Source organism: Chelonia mydas, chromosome 10, assembly GCF_015237465.2.
Source record: "Chelonia mydas isolate rCheMyd1 chromosome 10, rCheMyd1.pri.v2, whole genome shotgun sequence".
NCBI classification, from domain to species: Eukaryota; Metazoa; Chordata; order Testudines; family Cheloniidae; genus Chelonia; species Chelonia mydas.
This window is the reverse complement of record NC_051250.2, coordinates 82,500,965-82,519,799: the sequence shown is the minus strand read 5'-3', so window position 1 is coordinate 82,519,799 and position 18,835 is coordinate 82,500,965. Positions and strand designations below refer to the sequence as shown.

Below are 18,835 nucleotides of genomic sequence, written 5' to 3'. Positions count from 1 at the left end.
GCTGAGTGGGCTGCCGAGCCCGAGCTGCCGTCTGACCCACAATGTCCACACTGGTGCGTTTAGTGCGCTAGCCGGAGCAGAACTAGCACAAGTTGGTTTCCTGGGCTGGGCTGCTCGCTCCCAGCTGCAGTGTAGACATACCCGCCGGCTGCTGGGAACCAGCGCTGACCACTGTGCCCCTGACCAGTGCTGCCAGATAGGATGCAAGGGGCCCTGTGAGGTGAGGGAGGGACAAGGAAGAAATGTTTTGGTTCTTCTTAGCCCGAGAGACTCCAGAACCAAACCCAGAGTGGGAAGCAAGGAGAACCCAGGCAGCTGGCCACCTTTCCTATACAGGAGGGTACACAAGTCCCCAGATGGTATAAATACAATGAGGCCCACTTTATTCTCACTGGGACCAGGTGAAAGGCAGCTGCCCTGGCTTGTTATATTTCCCTCTGGGTGAGGCTGCAGGAAGCTGGGACTGAGACATCTTTTCTTTTGGGCTGTGGCTTCCAGGGGCTGTGACCCCAAGGTGGGTTGGTCCCATGACACTACTGCAAACCCCGCTGTGGGAGTGTGAATGGTGTTGACCTTGTAGGGATCTCTTTGGTACAAAATATAGGTACAGGAATGCCCATCCCCACCTCCCAAAACTAAAGCTGTCTGCTGCGTGGAGAATCGGCGTTGTTTGGGCTGCAGCGAGACAATCATTAATGGTGTTTGTTGCAGTAGTGCCCAAAGGTTTCAGTTAGGGCCCTGTTGGGCAAGGTGCTGTGCAAATACTCAGGGACGTGTGGTTCCTGGCCTGAAGAGCTCACGGTCTAAATAAGTAGGTAAAACAAAAGGTGGGGGAACGGGGTGCTGGGTCCCTGCTGTGATCAGGCTGAAGAGGGGCGTGTGGACTGTCAGTTCTGTTATTGTTTTTGATTCTGGGGTGCTGCAGTGGGGATGGGTGGATAGGAAGCATGTAGTTGGATGGCAGGGGCCACTGGAGGACAGGTGCCTCCCCATCATCAAAAATGCATGGTCTTCTGAAGAGCATTGTGCCAGCTAGAGAGATCACACCAGTCCTCATGCAATGAAGTTCCTAAATTTTGCTCAATCCTGCCTTCATGAATCTCTGGGACAGCTTCACAGGCAGCACCAGGTAGGGTCCGGGCATGCACGGTGTCAATGCAGAGATCGAGAGAGAGCGCAAGGTGCTGGGGTGGTTTTGTCCATCCCAGTGACATGGGTGTATGAGGCTGCTTTTGAATGTAATGAGGGATTGGAGCAAGGCCAGATCACTGTGAAATGGGGACTGTTTGCACAGGCAGAAGAGTTTATGCTGTTAGCATATACCCTGCTCCAGAGGGTCCAGGTTTCTGACCCATAGAGCAGTACAGGTGTACACAGGTTTGAGAGATCCTGAACTTTGTCTCTGTGCAAACATGTGGTTGTGGCCATAGGCGAGACTGGGTGTCACTCAGGAGGTGGTGAAACCTGTTCATTGAAGAATGTCCTGACTGTTTGAACTCTGCTTATGGCCTAGGTAGATGAACTTGTCAGTGTTCTTCACTGTACTCGACCCCACCCACACCAGGGGTTCTGGTGGCCCAGTTCAGAGGTTCTGGACCTTGGTCTTCAGCCACAAGACATTCAACCCCATAGTGTGGGTGGCAAGTTGGAGACCTTGGAGGGTGGGGCTGAAATTCTGACTTCTCCACAAGCAAGGCAGCGTCATCAGCCTCATCTTGGTCATTAAATACTTCTTGAACAACCTGCATTCTGATGTATGCAGTGGCAAGTCCTAATATCCAATCGATAGCTCAGCAGAATGGTGCTGGGGCTAGAATGCATCCCAGTTGCACACCCGAGGTTGTGCAGAAACATGGCAAAAGCCATGAACCGATGCACACTCTTGCACCAGTGCCAGCATGAAGACCATGCACAGATTTAGCAGAACATCTGGAACGCCAAAGTGCTGAGCTGTCGGCTGAGTCAAGAGCTGCTTTGCTGTCGATATGTGCCATGTGAAGCGGGTGGTTAATTCTTGGGACAGCTGAAGCAGAAGGGAAGGACAGCATTCGCTGCTAACTGCCCACAGTGAAACCTGATTGCTGTGCATGATGATGTCTGTTAAGGTGCGGCTGCCTCCTACCCACCAGCATGTGCACAAAGACCTTTCCAGGGGAGCAGTAACAATGAGATTGGTTTGTAGTTCCACACTCAGTGTGGTGTGTCTCCACCAGCTCCACTCCCTCACCCCCAAAGTCTGGGGTACATAAGAGAGCTCAGACTGGGTCAGACCAAAGGTCCATCCAGCCCAGTGTCCTGTCTTCCGACAGCAGCCAATGCCAGGTGCCCCAGAGGGAATGAACAGAACAGGTAATTTTCAAGTGATCCATCCCCTGTCACCCATTCCCAGCTTCTGGCAAACAGAGGCTATGGACACCATCCTGGGTAATAGCCATTGATGGACCTGTCCTCCATGAACTTATCTAGTTCTTTTTTAAACCCTGTTATAGTCTTGGCCTTCACAACATCCTCTGGCAAAGAGTTTCACAGGTTGACTGTGCATTGTGTGAAGAAAACTTCCTTTGGTTGTTTTAAACGTGCTGCCTATTAATTTCATTGCGTGACCCCTAGTTCTTGTGTTATGAGGAGTAAATAACACTTCCTTATTGACTTTCTCCACACCAGTCCTGTTTTTGTAGTAGTCTAACTAGGAGGCAGCCACCTATTCTTTTAAGGTTGCTTATTCTTGAAAAGGGCCAAATTAACAGTCTGGACACTGATGCTCCCTGCAAATCTCTCCCCAGGCTGTACCAGGGTAATCCCCCCTTTGACGTGGAACGCACACCTGTGAGTTAGCTCAGACTCCGGGTCCACTCAGGTCCTTGGCCTGGTTGCTGGGACTGATCACTGCTGTGCTGGGACTGAAAAGAGAACCCAGGCACGACTGTGGTTGAATGCTATTGAGAATGAATGGGTGTTTGCAAAGCTCTCTGAGGGCCTTGGAGGTGAAGTACTAGCATGTGCCAAGATGCAAATATTATTACAGGTCTGTTAGGGTTGGCTTTGCATTAGGAGACTCTGATGTCTGTTGTTTATAATTTTTGCCAAACTTAAACCATTCAGGGTAAAATTTTCCCTGCTGGGTGTCTGCCACAGGCTGAATTATTTGGGGAAGTTTCAGCTAAAATGGTTCCGCCATTTCTGAGGATAAGATCAGGGGGAAAATACCTTGTTTTGCCCATGTGAAAACATTCTTACCACGGTTTCAGTGAGAAGCTCTATTATGTCCAGGATTAAGCACAGGGAATTGAAAGTTGGCGAGGGGTGGGTATGCTGGTGGCAGGGAGTTGCCTTTGCTGCTTGCATGAAAATTTGCCCAAGTTATCATCCTTTGAAAAATCTCAGTTCAGACATGCTCAGGAGAGGCAGGTTACAGTTTGGCTACTAAATTCTCCAAAGAGTCTGTGTGCACTGAGCATGCTCCATCCCCTCGCAGCTCCTACATGCCGAGCAGACTGCCTGCACCATTCTCACCAATCAGCCGAGCATGCTCCATCCTGGGACTGCAGGGGGGGAGCAGGATTTCCCTGCAATTGCTCCTCCCGCGTTGGGGGCTGCTGTGCTGCTGGTCACCAAAATAACCTGCAGGCGGACAGTCTCTCCTCTGCTCTCAGTGCTCCTGCTGCTGGGGCCACGAAACGTGGGGCGGAAGGAGGAACAGAGGGCAAGAGCTAGGGTACGGGAGGGTGGGTCAGAGGAGAGAGGGATAGGAGGGAACCCAGGAGTCCTGAGCCTCACCATTCCTCTGATAGCACATCGCTGTGGACTTATTGTTGCAACATAAACTCCCCAAAAGTATGAAAAATCATAATCTAGTCACCTGACACAAAACAGACAATTAATTAACGAGCAAGAAACCCCAAGAGACCAACAAACCAAACCACCAATGGATTAAACATTGTTTAGAGCAGGCCCAGGCCCTGTGCTTTGTACAGCACTACGTTAGCTGCTGCTCAAAGCCTCAGTGACTTCTGTTTTGGCCTGTTGGCGTTTCTCGCGGAAGGTTAGTTAGAAATTACAAATGATGAATAAATTTGTAATTAATAATTAAGGCCAGGCAGCGAATATAATAACGGCGATCTAGCCCCATGGGCTACGGACCCCCCTGGCAACGTGTGTGATGCTTGGTTCACGTAGCAGCTAAGATTACTACGGCTACCCGTTACTCCCTTAGCTCAGATGGGAGAGTTCTGAGCTGTGGATCGAAATGTCCACATCCTGCTGATGACTTGTGTGGTTCCTCGTGACAGCAGTTCTGTCTTTTTGGTAGTGGGTTTTAAAGTAGAAAATTACATTTAAAAAACCTGTGGTAAAAGAATGTTAAGGGTGCAAAGTGAAGGCCTCAGAAGCTAGGGAAGGCCAGAGTTAAGGTTGCCTGTGCAACGATTGGCGGGCGGGAGAAAATGCCTGACAGCGAGAGGCTTGAAGAGCTCGATCTGTTTAGCTCGTCACAGTGCAGCCTAGATGACAGCGTCGAAGCGCCGTCACAGAGGAGATACTGGGCGCTAAAGGGTCTAGGAGAGGAAGGCAGAACAAGAGGCAAAGTCTGGAAGATAAAGCCAGACAAATTCAGATTAAATCCAAGGCACAACGTCTGAACAGTGAGGAGGATGAACAAACTCCCAAGGGAAGTGGGGATTCTCCAGCCCTTGGTGTCTTCACATCAAAACGGGCAGCCGGGGGATGCTGTTAACCAAACACAAGTTATTGGGCTCGCTGCAGGGGTAACTGAGGGAAATTCTGTGGCCTGTGATATCTACGATGCCATGATCCTGCCAATGCAGGCAGACACTTGTGCCTGTACGGTGCGCTATGGGGCACAAAGGCCCACTTGTGTGGATCTGACTGTAGCATCGAGGCTCAGACAGTGCTCGCCGGGTTCCATCCCTAGCGCCAAGCGAGGTCAGAGGCTGTGATGTGTGGGAGCCTCAGCCCACAGTGTTAGCGTGCTCCTTTCAGAAATAATGCCAGGGTGTTGAGTTTGATGTGTGAGTGTGATACCAGAGAGGGATCCTAATTCAGTAAGAGAGAAAAGGTGGTGGGAGTTTTATTATTCAAACATAAAATAATTTCCTTCTTTCACATGCACCGTGCTTCCTGAGTTCTGTCTGGGAATAAATCCATCAGAGTGGTACAATGAACCCCCAGGTATACGTTCCAGCAACTCCCTGAATTAGATTTTAATTGTATATGAACTGACTTTCACTGCTTCTAGCATGAGCAAAATCCTCTGGTCTAGTCACATGAGTGACTTCAGCCGACTGCCTGCCTGACGTGGGAAGATTTAGCCCCCATGTCTTCAAACCTGAATTTGGAATGCAAGGTACAATTACAGAGAGGATTTAAACTGCAATTCACTGGAGAAGTGAAACAAAAACCCCAAAGGTCCAACTATCAGAACCGGCCAAAAGACAGACGCTGTAGGTGGAGTTCCCCACAGGAAAGTGCGTTGCACACAAAGACATTTTTGATGCTGGCCCTGGCATGTGTCCCACTGTCCCTGAGCTGGCAAGGACTTGGGGCTAAAATCAGTGATAGGAAAGGTGGTGGAAGATAGATCCTCTTATGCTCATTTCAACCCCCTTGGGCCTGCTCCTCCCTGTTGTAGCCCTGTGAAGGGGAAGCTTAGTGCCTGTCACTTGCACTCACACCGTCTTCTGGCTCCTGACATCTGACATGGATCCCAGCTACTTTATCTTTCATCTTCTTAAATCCTCACGCTTCAGGGCATAAACCAAGCTCCAAGAAATGAAACTGATTAAGGCAGATACTTCCCTGCAGGTAGGTCACCCATAATTGCCTCCTGCTGAATTTATTGCTCCTTCCTCTTAAGCAGTCGGTGCTGGCCAGTGTCAGAGACGGGAGAATGGGCTAGCTGGAGCCCTGCTGGGACCTGCTCTGGCAATTCCTACGTTCTTTCTGTTCCTCAGGGTGTAACTGGGACCCACTTGGGCTCCGTACCCATTGGTAGAGAGGAGGCAGGCAACTCTAAGGGGTTCCAACTTCCACCTCCTTGCATGTCCTGTCTAAATGTGGCCCTGTGTACGATACAGGAGAGGCAGCTTCTGGTGCTTCTCCAGCCCGTGAGGAGTGACGGGAGGAAAGCTCAAAGCTGTTCTCGTTCCTGGGACGAAGGCTGGTCGCCGCGATGTGGGGCTTTGCTGGGCAGGGGGTGTACAGTGCGGGGCTCCCAGGGCTCAGCGGGAATACAGGGGATCGCTGGGGAACACAGAGTTGGACTGTGACCTGAACTGACCAATGCAGGGATGTTTGCTGGTCCAGCACAAGGGGCTAGAGCGGGGAACGTTAAGATAGCAGCCTTCAGCTTTGACACTGCGTGTTTGAGCCTTAAATGGGACTCTCCAGATTTTTGGACTCCTTAATTTTTACCTGTAGGTTTTATGGTGTGTGTTTATCTTGAGGACACAGTAGGGGATGTCTCCCTTCCTCAAGTCAAGGCTGAACAAATGCCCCAGCTCCTAATCGCTGGGCCATTCACAGAATCCTAGAATATCGGGGTTGGAAGGGACCTAGTCCAACCCCCTGCTCAAAGCAGGACCAATCCCCATCCTCTCAAAAGAAAGCATTTAGGTACGTGTATGGCCCTCATCACACCCGGATCTGAGCAGCTCCCAAACTGATATAAAGAACAACCAAAAGCGCTCTCTCTTCTCCCCCTGTACAAGCAGCTTGAAAGACAGCAGAATGCATTCCTTCCACCTCTCCCTCCAGCTGCCCCATGCAAGCCAAGGGTCAGAAGAAGCAGGAAAGCGAAGTCAAAGAAATACTTGCATGTCATTCTGAGCACAGTGTGGTCTCTTGTGGCTCTGAGTTCCACCGTCCAGGCCCAACTCTTGTGAAAGGTTTCTCTCCCATGCTCTCAAACCTTCCCTCACTGCCTGACAGGTTCGTTGTGCCAGTGGAGTGTAGCTGGCATGGGAAGTCCTGGTTGCAGAGGGAGAGGCGATCTCTCCAGTAGCTCAAGCCATTCCCATGGTGGGCATTGACTAGCAGGACAGAGGTCTTGCACTAGCCTCGTTGCTCAGTGGGGAGCGACTGCAGAGAGCAGAGCACCTGGCTGTTGTGTTCGCGGAGACCCATGTTGCTGAGCAGAGAGGCTGCTGAGGTTGGTACCAGTTGGAGACGTTTAAGATGCTTTGGCTTCATGCGCAGATCTATGAGGTACAACACTGGAGCCCAGAGATCACAAACGCATGAATCCCGGGGGCAGATCTGTGCCTGATTCTGGCCAGCTCTGGGTCACGAAGGGCATTTTCTGCAGCTGTGGCTATTTGAGCATCCGGAAGCCCCAGGGCACCCAGAAGGGCACTGAGGCTGTGAACTGACTTTAGCATCATTAAAAATCCTATGGCACGATCAGCAGGAATGCTGAGTCTGTGAACTCCAGTGCCCCAGGCAAATGCTTACACAGGCAGTTATGTTCCTAGCCCATCGTACACCCCTCTCAAGTGCCCCGCATGGTGCAGGACATCCTGCATCTGGCCTGACTTGTAAAGTAGTCCTGTGGTCCCAAATTGCCATTGGGAAATCCTGCTCCAGCAACTGGACACACCCATGCCCGACAGCAGTGGTAGATCCCACCTCCGCCCTCTCTGCATGCACCGCACGTCACCCCACGTCCTTCCAGGACAGCGGGCAGCTGAGAAAGCTCTCCGTGGGGCTGCCGGGGACCAGGCTGGGCAGCAGGGGTGGGACAGGCCCCATGGGGAGGGGAGGGAGTTCTGACATGAGGAGAGGGTGGACTGGGGATCTCTGACACAAGGACGAATGGGGTGTTGGGGGGTAGGGAGGGACACCACTCAATAACAGCGAGCATTAGCGCAAATGGACTTTTTATTTTGTTGTAAATAGCGGCTTTCTGCATAAAGTGTGCTGTGTGCACAGCATCCTGGTTTGGCTTCAGTATCCGAAGTTTCAGGTCATTTGTTGGTTTAATAAAACTGTGTTCAGTACAGAAAAAACGATGTTCCTCAGGGTCTCCCATTTCCGAGGCCAGGGGGTCAGAGCTGGACTGTAGGACTTACATTCCCAGGCCGGTTTCAGCTGGGGAAGTTAATGTTCTCTTCTGTCTTTAACAGCTAGGTCCTGTTCTGTGTGCTGTGAAACAGCCACCGTGCCCTTCCCCAGAGATAACCGCATTTCACTGGGGGAGGAAGTGATCCCCATGTACAGCCTATAAAACAGGGCCAGTTCCATTGAGAGATGAGAAAAGAAAACCTCCATTTACATCTGGATGCTGTGAAAAGGCTCATTTCCATAGCTTTCAAAGCCTTCCTTTCGGTAGATACATTTACAGCGTAATTATGTTGGAAGCTTAATTAAGTTCCCAGAACGGTAAAATGTATCAGCTTTAAATCAAAGGCGCCGGAGTGGTGCTGGGCCCAGTTCGCTCACACTCTCCCAGGCTTGTCACAAGTAACGTAGCAAACGCCACAGCAGGCCCCTGAGGGGCGGAAGCACCCACAGATATAGAGGTCTGGCCTTGTGTCATTGGATCTGTAATTATTGGTGGGCAATTGCCCTAGCTGAAGCCTGTGTGCAAAGATCTAAGTCACGACCAAATCCTCTAGAAGAACAAGCCGGATGGCCTTGAGCCTCCAGCTGGAAAGAGTGCGACCGGCCCTAAGGAGGGGAGAACGCCTTGTGGCAAGTTGAGAACCTGCTCAAAGCTTGGGGGTAAGCTGGCCGCTTGAAAGCTTTCATCCCGAACTTTTTAATTGTAACGATAAATGGCCTTTTTTCAAAAACAAATATTTTAATGGGAAAAAAATCATTTTTTTCAGACTTTCCTCAAAAAACTAAAAATTTTGGATTTTGAAACTGAATTCTTTTATGTTTTTTTTATTTCCTGCTTTTAAGCAGCAAAATGGAAACCGGAATAAAGGGAGAGAAGGGGGAACCAATAACCAATTGGGGGGCTCGTTTTTATTGAAAAATCAGAGTTTGATTTTTTAAATAAAACATACTTGGCCATTTTTGACCAGCTCTGAGGCCCAGATTCACATCAGCCTTTGGTTTCAGCACACTCTGAGAGCTGGGCTGCTGCGAATCTTTTTAAAACCAGTATTCCCTGGGTAGCCCTGGAGCGGGAGGAGCCTTGCTCTCGAAGGAGAGCTGCCATTGCTGGTACAATGTAAGAGCCTGTGTAGTTCGAATCACCCTCCAAGAAATGGGTTAAATTACAGGAAAAAAGAATTTTCAGAATCTCAAACTTCACAAGCTCCGCACAACCGTATTAAAAAAGGAAACATAATGGAAATGGGGAAATAAATGTGTGTGTAAATAGCTTTGTAGTTTGATAAACAAACACATTCTGTGGCGGAGATTCTTCGTCATCAGTAATAGCATCTTCGGGGGGAAGAAAAATAAGTCCGCGCGAAGAAAACACAGTTTCTTCACTCTTCTGCGGTATGGGTTTGCTCCTGAGTAAGGCAGCTGCCATCTTCTGCCGGAAAATCAGTTGTGGCAGGCTTGCAGCTCTGCGTCCACGCCCCACGGAGCTTTGAGTTTAGACTCCATGGCAAAGCAGTGAGATGTTTTGCATGCATCAAGTGAGAACAATATCCCCTTCCTAACAGGGCAGCATGCCTGCGGGACGTGAGCAAAGCTGGCAGCCCTGCTGACAACATGGCCTGGCGGAGGAAGGGAGTTCCTGAGGGAAAGAGGGGGACTTTTTTTTTTCTTGCAAGCAAGATGCAAGAATACGTTGGAAGGATAAATCTTGTCCGTGGGATCAGCAGTGGAAAGGGACTCAGGGAGACATCTCAGGCGGAAAATTCTTCGTGAGATGGTGGGAATAACCCAGCATTAGGTGGTGAAATCAGCGCAAAACCGCTGGCATTTTCAGAAAAGTTCTGGAGAGGTCACTGAATACATGCGAACTCTGGGGGGGGCGGGGAATCTCCTTTCCATGACTGGTACAAAACACTGAAAAGTTCTAGAGGCTTTGAATGCTAGAACCCCCGGGGTTCTGTGTTTGAATGCCAGAACCCCCGGGGTTCTGTGTTTGAATGCTAGAACCCCCGGTTCTGTGTTTTAGGTTCAGGCTGCAGCCACCTCTTCCCCACGCCATTGCGCATCCTTCCCTGTGCTGTGCACTGTAGCTAACACACTAGAGCGGGTTTATGGTACACATTCCTGTTTCACTAGCTGGGGAGAGCTTCAGGACTAAGCTCTCTTGCAGATCTAGTTAGAAAACTGCAGCAGTTAGAGAAGGGTGATAGATTCCCACCTCTGAAAGGACCGCGTGTTGGAGCATGTGACGAGCCTGCCCCACCTGGAGTGATGTACAGGAGTTCGCTCGGGGTCAGGAAGAAATAGAGCAGACCCTGTTGGTATCCAGTGATGTGCCAGTCACTGAGACAGGGTAGCCAGCCAAGCCGGCCTTGTTCTAGAGGACAGGCATCACTTCAGTCTTTCCCACAGGTCTGTATAAACCAGCCATAGCAGACGGTTTGTGCAATACACTCATGTGCTCTCTGCATCTGCCTGGAGCTGCAGGTCAAAGCCGCCTACAAACTCCGGGTAGCCCAGCACTCTGCTCCCGGCCTGGGAGCAACAAAGGCCTGTGCACAAGGCCCCCCCATTGCACTGGACTCCTTCATTTCTGAGCTGAATGAAGAGACCTCGTCCTAACCTACAAGGGCCAGGACTGGAGACGTCAGAGGCTGCCTCTCTGTCCACGACGACCCACCAGACAAGTGTTCTCTGCAGCCCGCTGCGGCTAGCCAAGCCCAGAATAAGGTTCTCAGACATGGGGGCCCAGCGTTTCCCGCAGTGGGACCTGGCTTTGGGAATGCTGTAGAGAGGGGACCGGACTGAGGCCACACCTGTCCCAAGTCCAGGTTTAACTGAAAACCTCTCCTCTCCTCAGTAGTGACACCTGCCTCTGGCCACCCCAGGAGGTGCCTGTAATGGAAGTTAGGACAAAAAGAGAGAGTGGAGGAAGAGAAGGATCAGAACAGGCTGTGGGGGACGTGGGAATGGGGGCAGACGGAGTAGAGCACCTTTGGGGAACACTCAGGGCTGCCTTGTCCAGCACTTGGAATATCACTGTGATGAGCAACTTATGGCAGGTAGGTAGATAGGCATGCCTGACCCTGAGTGACCTTCAGAATACAGTTAGCACATTTCCCACAATAAACCCTTCTCACCAGGGAGAGAATTGCTGTGAAGTGTGTGTGTCTTGTCTACTAGCTGACAAAAAATCCAAATTCAAAAATAAACGGCCATGGTCCCTAACCGAGTTACTGTCTGCCTGTAATTACTGTACCCGCGTATGTGGCTCAATGGAGGTTGTGCCAGCAGGCGTCCTGTTACCTGGAGGTCTCGGAAATATTTAGACAAATCACAGAATCATAGAAGATTAGGGTTGAAAGAGACCTCAGGAGGTCATCTAGTCCAACCCGCTGCTCAAAGCAGGACCAACACAGACTAAATCATCCCAGCCAGGGCTTTGTCAAGCCAGGCCTTAAAAACCTCTGAGGATGGAGATTCTACCACCTCCCCAGGTAATACAAGTGAGTAAGCTGCCAGCTGTTAGTTTTTTGCAGAGATCTCTGTTAATTCAGGTTTCTTGCTAAACTTTACTCCAGACCAGAAGCTAATGGCAGAATGAGCGTGTTCTAGCAGGGTTTGTATGAGTTCGGTGTAGTGTCTGACATTAGAGTACATTACCTGTTTCCTAGGAGACAACAGGAAAGTTCATGAACAGCGAAATCCTGGTTCCTGTGCTGGCTGCCACCATGATCACAATTAACACAAATACTGTAAATGTCAAGGGAAGCTAAATATAGTTAGTGCGCTGAGTCGTATTATGCTGTTGGCCATTTGAGCCTTGCTCTCTGCTGCAGGCACATGGAGTGGGGCCTGCACTGAATGTCAAACCAAAGTCAAGGCATCAGGGATTGAGTTTAGGACATGCTGTGCCATGGTACGTCCATGGTCATGCCTCTCACTTCCATTCGCACGTAGGCAATGGCTAAAGGCCAGGCTGAGATTCCCCAAGCCTGCCACAGGGGATTGCCGTTTGTACCTCCCTGGGCCAGCTCGGCCCCAGGGGCCAGGGTGAGGTTTACTCCGAGAAGCACTCACCTGGCTTCTCTCCTGGGTAGCTGCAAGCGGCTCGCCCTGAATGTATATGGCAGATTCTATTTGCCAGTAACAGAATTCAGTCGGACCCTCTTCCCTGCCTCTTTCTCATTTCCACCTTCATTCCCACGTACAACGTGCTGACCTGGCCTTCCCACCAGGCGCCACTCTCTTGTCTGACGCTTTGGGTCCAATACGTCTTCTTTCGCAGGCTCTTCTTAGGCAATATTTCAATGAGCTTTGTAACGAAATGAAACGTGGATGATCCTAAAGTAAAAGTTCTGTTCCTAGTGACCCTGGTATGTTGGTAATCGTAGTTTCTTTCTTTTTGCAGCATTATTTTACTGTTAGTTTCAACCATGACAATCAGAAAACCCTGGAGCTGAGGACGGAGGATGCCAAAGACTGCGACGAATGGGTAGCAGCGATAACTCACGCAAGGTATCGCCTTCTGAAATCGCAAGACCATTTGGCTGCCAGGTGCAGAGCAGCAGTTTCAGAGTCCAAACAGGAGTGCTGTTCAGTTAATGGAAAACGATGGTTTGGTGAAGGGGCCCAAATTGTCACAACTCCCTGCTGCTTAAACAAGCTGCAGTTGGTCGACCTCTGGCTTGCTCTTGCAAGAGGCCGCTGGTGTCACTGGGAGTTGCGGGAATGCGGCAGCTTCATGGGAGCAGAAATGTGTGTGTGCAGGAGGCCCAGCTTCAAACCCTACTGCCCCGGGGGAGCAAGAATTCTAAGGGCCTGATCCTGCAAGCTGCTCTGTGTGGATGGGTTCCAGGTAGGTGCACCCACAAGCAGCAGCTGGCAGGATCTGGCCCAGGTTAATAGTTGCCTCTCTCTGACCCGACTGACTGGCCAATGGATTAGACCCAACTTTGGTTTCAGAAAAAGTTACTTAATTTTTGTTCTGATCTAAAGAAAATCTGCAAAGATGAAAGAACAGCAGCGGACAGAAATAGATACTCAAAGCCCATGTTTTCCTGGTTTGAAAAGGGGAGTGCAGCTCATTTACAATTCTTGGGTGGGAGAGTCCGTGTGGCCAGCAGCCTGCATCGCTAAGGAGAAATACCCAGGCTGGGGATGGGGGGAGAAGATGTATAGTATTTGTGGGATGTTGGATAAACATGTCTGGTGCATTCTCTTAACAAAGGTGGATGTTTTGTAAGAAAAGCAAGAGACAGCGACTTCCCTTCTGCTAAATTCATGGAACTTGACTGGCAGCTATGATGGGAGCGGGAAATCTGGCCCTGAACGTTTTAATCTCTTTGCCATGTCTCTAGAAGTCACATGCTCTCTGGGTTTGATCCAGGTTCAGATGCTGACGCCTCTCACTTGTCATCAGTTCTGACTGAGTGTGTGCAGCCAGGCATTTCCGCACCCCATGTCAGAGAAGGGCATTTGCCCGGCGGAAGAGGCTTCTTGCCTGGTGATAAGGAGCTAGGAAACACTGGAGTAGTGGCCCTGATCCTGCGTAGCTTTACTCACACAAGTAACCTCATCAGAATCACGTGAGCAAAGTTATGCACGTTCTTAAGTGTCTGCAGGATCAGAACCAGCAGAGCCAGATCCCGCATGACTTAGCCTGGCAAAGCTTTCGACCAGCTTCAACAAGCCCTTGGCCTGAGCAAGGCTTGCAGGGTCAGATCTGTAGAACATTCAGGGCTGGCGGAGCGTCCAGTGGTTCCTGAGCCCCTCGCCTGTAGTGGGCTGGTGTTCGTAACCGCGGGTACCATAGCACAGACTGAGCAAGCCCCAGAGAATAGAGAGCAAGGAGGTAAAGGAGGATGGAAGGGGAGGAAACATTTTAACTGATGTGTCTATATAACAGTTATAGGAATCTTGCTACAGAGCATGAAGCTTTAATGCAGAAGTACCTCCATTTACTTCAGATTGTGGAAACCGAGAAAACTGTTGCCAAGCAACTAAGACAACAGATTGAAGATGGGGAAATCGAGATTGAACGTCTGAAATCGGAGGTAAAGAGCCCAACTCTCCAATGATACTGATCATTCTGAATTCAAAGCAAGAGGCACTGTTGGTTCATTTCCAGTAGGTTACTGGAAACATGCAGGTCACTTGGTCATATGGGTGTATTTATCACCTCATTTATTCTGGCATAAAGGCGAGAGAAAAGGACCATAGTCATTGATGGAGTCATTGGATGCAGTTACACCAGGAAGAGGATTTGGCCCTATGCGTTTATATTGTCCTGCAAATTCTCCTACTCAGGGTCCCTGCAGTGGGTTGTCAAGGTGTTTTCTAGTGTCATTTGCAGTGTTGGTCTAGCTGTATTGCTCCAAGTACATTAGAAAGATGCCCACCAGGTGTTTCTAGGGTCATGAAATTTTCAGCAGAATCTGCGATCCCATCTGAACCAATGACCTCTCTGACTCTCCCCTGCCCTGCCCCTTGTGTGGTTATTTACAGCAGTGCAAAGGAGCTGTAAAACATTCTCTTTTGGAATTGGAGGCATGCCACGCCCATTTAGCAGTTACTTTACACCGTTGCCAGTGACCACAAGAGCTACAAGGCAGTGAAAATTCTGCACTGTTTCTAGCAATTAGGGGCAGCCGTTCAGCCTGTCGGATGCATGCTTCTGCCTAATGCCTAGAATAGAAGGCCTGTTTGGGCTGCATGTAACACATAGGTGAGTGATTTTAAAAAGCGACTATATTTTACAGGACAAGGTTAACGCTGGCGGTTTGAGGTGGTGGGTGGAGAAAAGTAGAGAATTCCTGTGTTATTTTTGCCCGTTGTTCTATGTAACCCAATAATTAGATGTCCATTTACGGTGAAAACTTTCATAAAGAAGTCAACAATTAGATGGCTAGAAACAAGGAAAAGAAAAAAACATGAAAATGGATATGATCTGCTGTTTCTAGGGCCAGGTCAAGCTTTGTAAGTGACTCTCCCTTTGCTGTATACAAACTGCCATGACGTTGGTACCTAAATACATTCAGGGCAATTCATGTTAATGAATGCTTTACATTACATTGACAATTCACTAAGACTAAGCAAGTGGCTTTGAAAAGAGAGCAGCTCTGAAAACGTTTCTAAGCGTTGCACTGCCTTTACCACATTGCAGCTGTGGCATATGCATCAACTTAATGCCCTGTAATTGTAAATGTGCAGGATACAGCAGGAATAGAGACAATGGAAATTAAAACATGCAAAGCAACAAAACACAAAAATTATTCAGCAGAGCAATACTGAATACGAAAGGGGGAAATCATTTACGTAATTTAGACTGAAGGCAAAAGTCTGGGGATCTGTTATACTTTATATATTTGCCTCTATTGTTAAGAGTGTAAACATATGGGGATGTATGTTCCCCAACTTGGCATCCCATTAATGATATCATGAGCTGTACAGATGACTAAGGGGAGAATTACACCTCATAAGCTCAGTTCCATATCTCTTGTTTTACCATTTTTAATAGATTTTTAAGCTGATGGTGTTGTAATAATCAGGGTGAACCAGTAGGTGGCACTCTTCCTTGAGCCCCTACTGACTGCCGGCCCACTCTTACGGCACCGTGCTGGATCACTTCGGGATGAGTCATAACTGGAGGAGGGCGGGAAACCGTTTTCTTCTCCTGCAAGAATTTTTGAGATTTAGAAGAGGGTTCCCATCCCAAACCGGCGTGAAAATCCGGCGGCCCGAAAATAGTCACGAACCAATGCGCTGAACGTTTATTGGATCAGGTCAATCAAAAGGGAACGTTTTAAGAATTTCAAAATGTTTGGTTTACATTTTGCCCTTTCTGTATTTTTTACCTTTTTTTAGTAAAAATTACCTAAAATTTCGAAACAAAAAGTTGTGCTGAACCGAAAACAAAACTGTTCAGTTAGAAAATGTCCAAGTGGGACGCTTTGACATCTCTGAAACTTTGTTAAAACAAAGTTCCGATTGGGAGATCGATTGAAACGGAACCTTTATGGACAATCCCTGACCCACACTGGTCCTAGCACTCGAGACGCTAGCCGGGAGGGTTGTTAACGATCCCATGGCAGTGTTCTAGGCGAAAGAGTCAGCCCTGGGATCCTGGTTACTTGGGATACTGATTCTTCCTTTTTACATTTTAATGGTGCTTGACTACAAAAGTCTCTGGGTGCCCGTGCACCAGCACCCCCCCAAAGTAATCAAAGGGACTCTCTCTCCCCCAGGAACTATGCCTGCCCACCTCCCAGCCAACAGCCCAAGGACAGAGAGAAGCTCTGGGCCACATCCTACAAATCAACAAACTCTGTCGGAGCAGCAGGGGGAGAGAACTCCATAGCTGAGGGGCTTCGCCACCAAGAACGCTTGGTCACCAGCTGCCTTGCCCTGAAATCTGGTGCCTGGTAGCTCAGTTTTCCCAGCTGAGCCCCGCTCTCTGTGCAGTGCCTAAAGCAGAGCCAGCATCTCAGCCAGGACCCTGGGCTTTAGAGATCAGTGCAACACTTTGAATTACACCCAGAACTGAACAGGCCTGCAGAGCAGCTGGCAAAATAATTACAGCTAACAAAACTGGGGTGTCCTGGGCTGTCTGTGGCTGGTTCCACTATGCAGGGCTGGCAGTGAGAAAAACACACTCCACTCTCTGGACCCTGGGCGCAAGCTGGTGCTTGCCAAAGGCAGAGAAGTGAGCTCCTCTGAAACACCCGGATGAGTCCGGCATAAACGTCACCTCTGCAAGGGTTATCTTGCAATATGCAAAGAGGGAGTAAGTGCCATCCACAGTACCCTCCATTTGGGGGCAGGATTTTAACGAGAATGTCACTGAGCCCCAATCCTGCAGTTGGATCCACCGGGGGGCAAGTGCGCACACTGCAGGACAGAAAGGCCGAGCTGACCCTGAGGAGCTCTGGAAAAACAACCCCATGGTCCGGTGTACTGAGATTTTGTAATGCAGGCTTTATTATTTACAGTCACCAATTCCTAAGTGTTAGCCCTTGGAATTAAAAACAGCTGGCTGGTGTTGAACCCCCGAGGCCTGGTAGAGATGGTAAACGAAACCCCATGGACCCATGGCAGTTGTTAAATAAAAATACAGCTGTTACCGCTCTCCAAAGCGATGGATGAAGTGAGCTCTCCTAATATCCATTTTCTGCTGTTAATCTCATCTGGGTCAAGTTTTCCATCCCGACTGTCCCTGGCGATTAAGGCCTCAGTGATAATTATTGACATTTTAATAAGGCAAATATGGGAGTTGTGTGCAAACCCTAAAATTGGCCAAGGGATTATGGATTAAAAATGCCAAGCAATCAATAATCTAGGAACTGGCCAAGTGCTAGCAGTTAATTAGCACGTCCCTGAGCCCAAATGCATTTGATTTTACCTTGTGGTTTTTTTCGCCTCTTCCGTGTTCTTTGAAGTAGAGATCAAATAATCAGCTTCTGCTTTAATGTGCAAATTCTGCTTACTTGATTTAAAAAAGAAAGAAAAGAAAACCCAGCCCTTTCCCACACTGTGTATTAGTCAGATGATTTAAGCCTCGCTCCCAGCTCGGAGAAGTAATTTCACCCATTAGATTGTAGGAAATCTGAAATAATTCAGTTTTGTCATTAATGTGCTGTCTTTGATAAATGCTAATTATTAATTAATTATGCCGTTTTGCGGCTGGCCCTGTGGTGCAGTTGGCAGAGCTGAGGAGACCTGCTTCCAAGTGAGGCATCTGCTATTCTGGAGCCAAACCTTAGAACTCCTGTTGCTTGGCCTCGCAAGGGGCTGGGAGCATTGTGGAAGAGATGCTCAGGCCAGATCCTGCATAGTTCTGATTGCTTCCGAGTCGTGCTGAACCCCGGCAGCTCAGAGAACGCAAGGGCGCTTGGCACCTCTTGGGAGCGCTCAGCACTTTGCAGGTTTGGGCCCTTAGGCCCCAATTCATCCTTGTTCAGCAGCACGCTTGAGGAGGCGCATAAGTCGAGTGGATTGAAACATATACTTAAAGTTAAGCACAAGCTGCTTCCCGGAATGAAATGCTTCGCGCTAGAGCAGAGCGGTGGCAGTCTGGGTCGCTCTGTACGAACGGCTGCAGCTGGCCGTGCAGTGAAAATTCAGCTGCAAAGCGACCTGTCGCCTGTCAGTCGTAAAACAAGGACTGGAAAGGGAGATTTGAAAAGTAAAAGAGGGCCCTGGAAGGATGGGAAAGAACAACTTTGCTCCATCTTGTCTTTCCTTTGAATCAGCAATTCCTTGGCTTGGAAAGCCCCATACCCGCACAGAAAGGCCAGATGGAATTGGATAGAGAATGTTACAACCTTGCTGTAGCATTTGTCATGCAGCCTATCGAAGTCTATTGCAGAAGTGCAATTTCTTTAGGTTGGTTTAAAATTCTGTAGAGAGGCACCCCATTCCGTGTTAAATTCTATATGTTAAAAATCACTTCTATAGGAACCTATTTAATTTCTATAGGGGTTACTGATTTCATCCCTAGTAAATTCTGTAGGGCTTTATAGGGCTATGGAAGAAATGTTTCCTGTTAGGGATACAGCAGGTGTTCTGTCAAGATCCCAACTGCCCAAGATTCTAACCGCTTTGTCAGAATGGTCTTGGCGCAGTTCGAACCCTGGAGAAGGCCTGTTTTGGATATTCACACAGTTGCCCCCATGTGACAGAAGCTATTTCAATTTCAAACTCCACCCACCTTCTTCTGCCTCTCCTCTCTCGTCCTGAGATGATGTTCTCCGCCTCCTTGCAC

The 18,835-nt window shown here is 49.1% G+C and overlaps 1 protein-coding gene across 3 annotated transcripts in view; it reads left to right on the top strand.

Annotated features, from left to right (window-relative positions):
• RASGRF1 (Ras protein specific guanine nucleotide releasing factor 1) overlaps window positions 1-18,835 on the top strand; it is a 100,145-nt gene that overhangs the window by 19,317 nt on the left and 61,993 nt on the right. For all 3 annotated transcript variants that reach the window (XM_043524707.1, XM_037911190.2, XM_043524708.1), the window contains exons 2-3: window positions 12,485-12,591; window positions 13,982-14,129. In XM_043524707.1, the coding sequence (XP_043380642.1) occupies window positions 12,485-12,591; window positions 13,982-14,129 (255 nt within the window). The remainder of the gene's footprint in view (window positions 1-12,484; window positions 12,592-13,981; window positions 14,130-18,835) is intronic.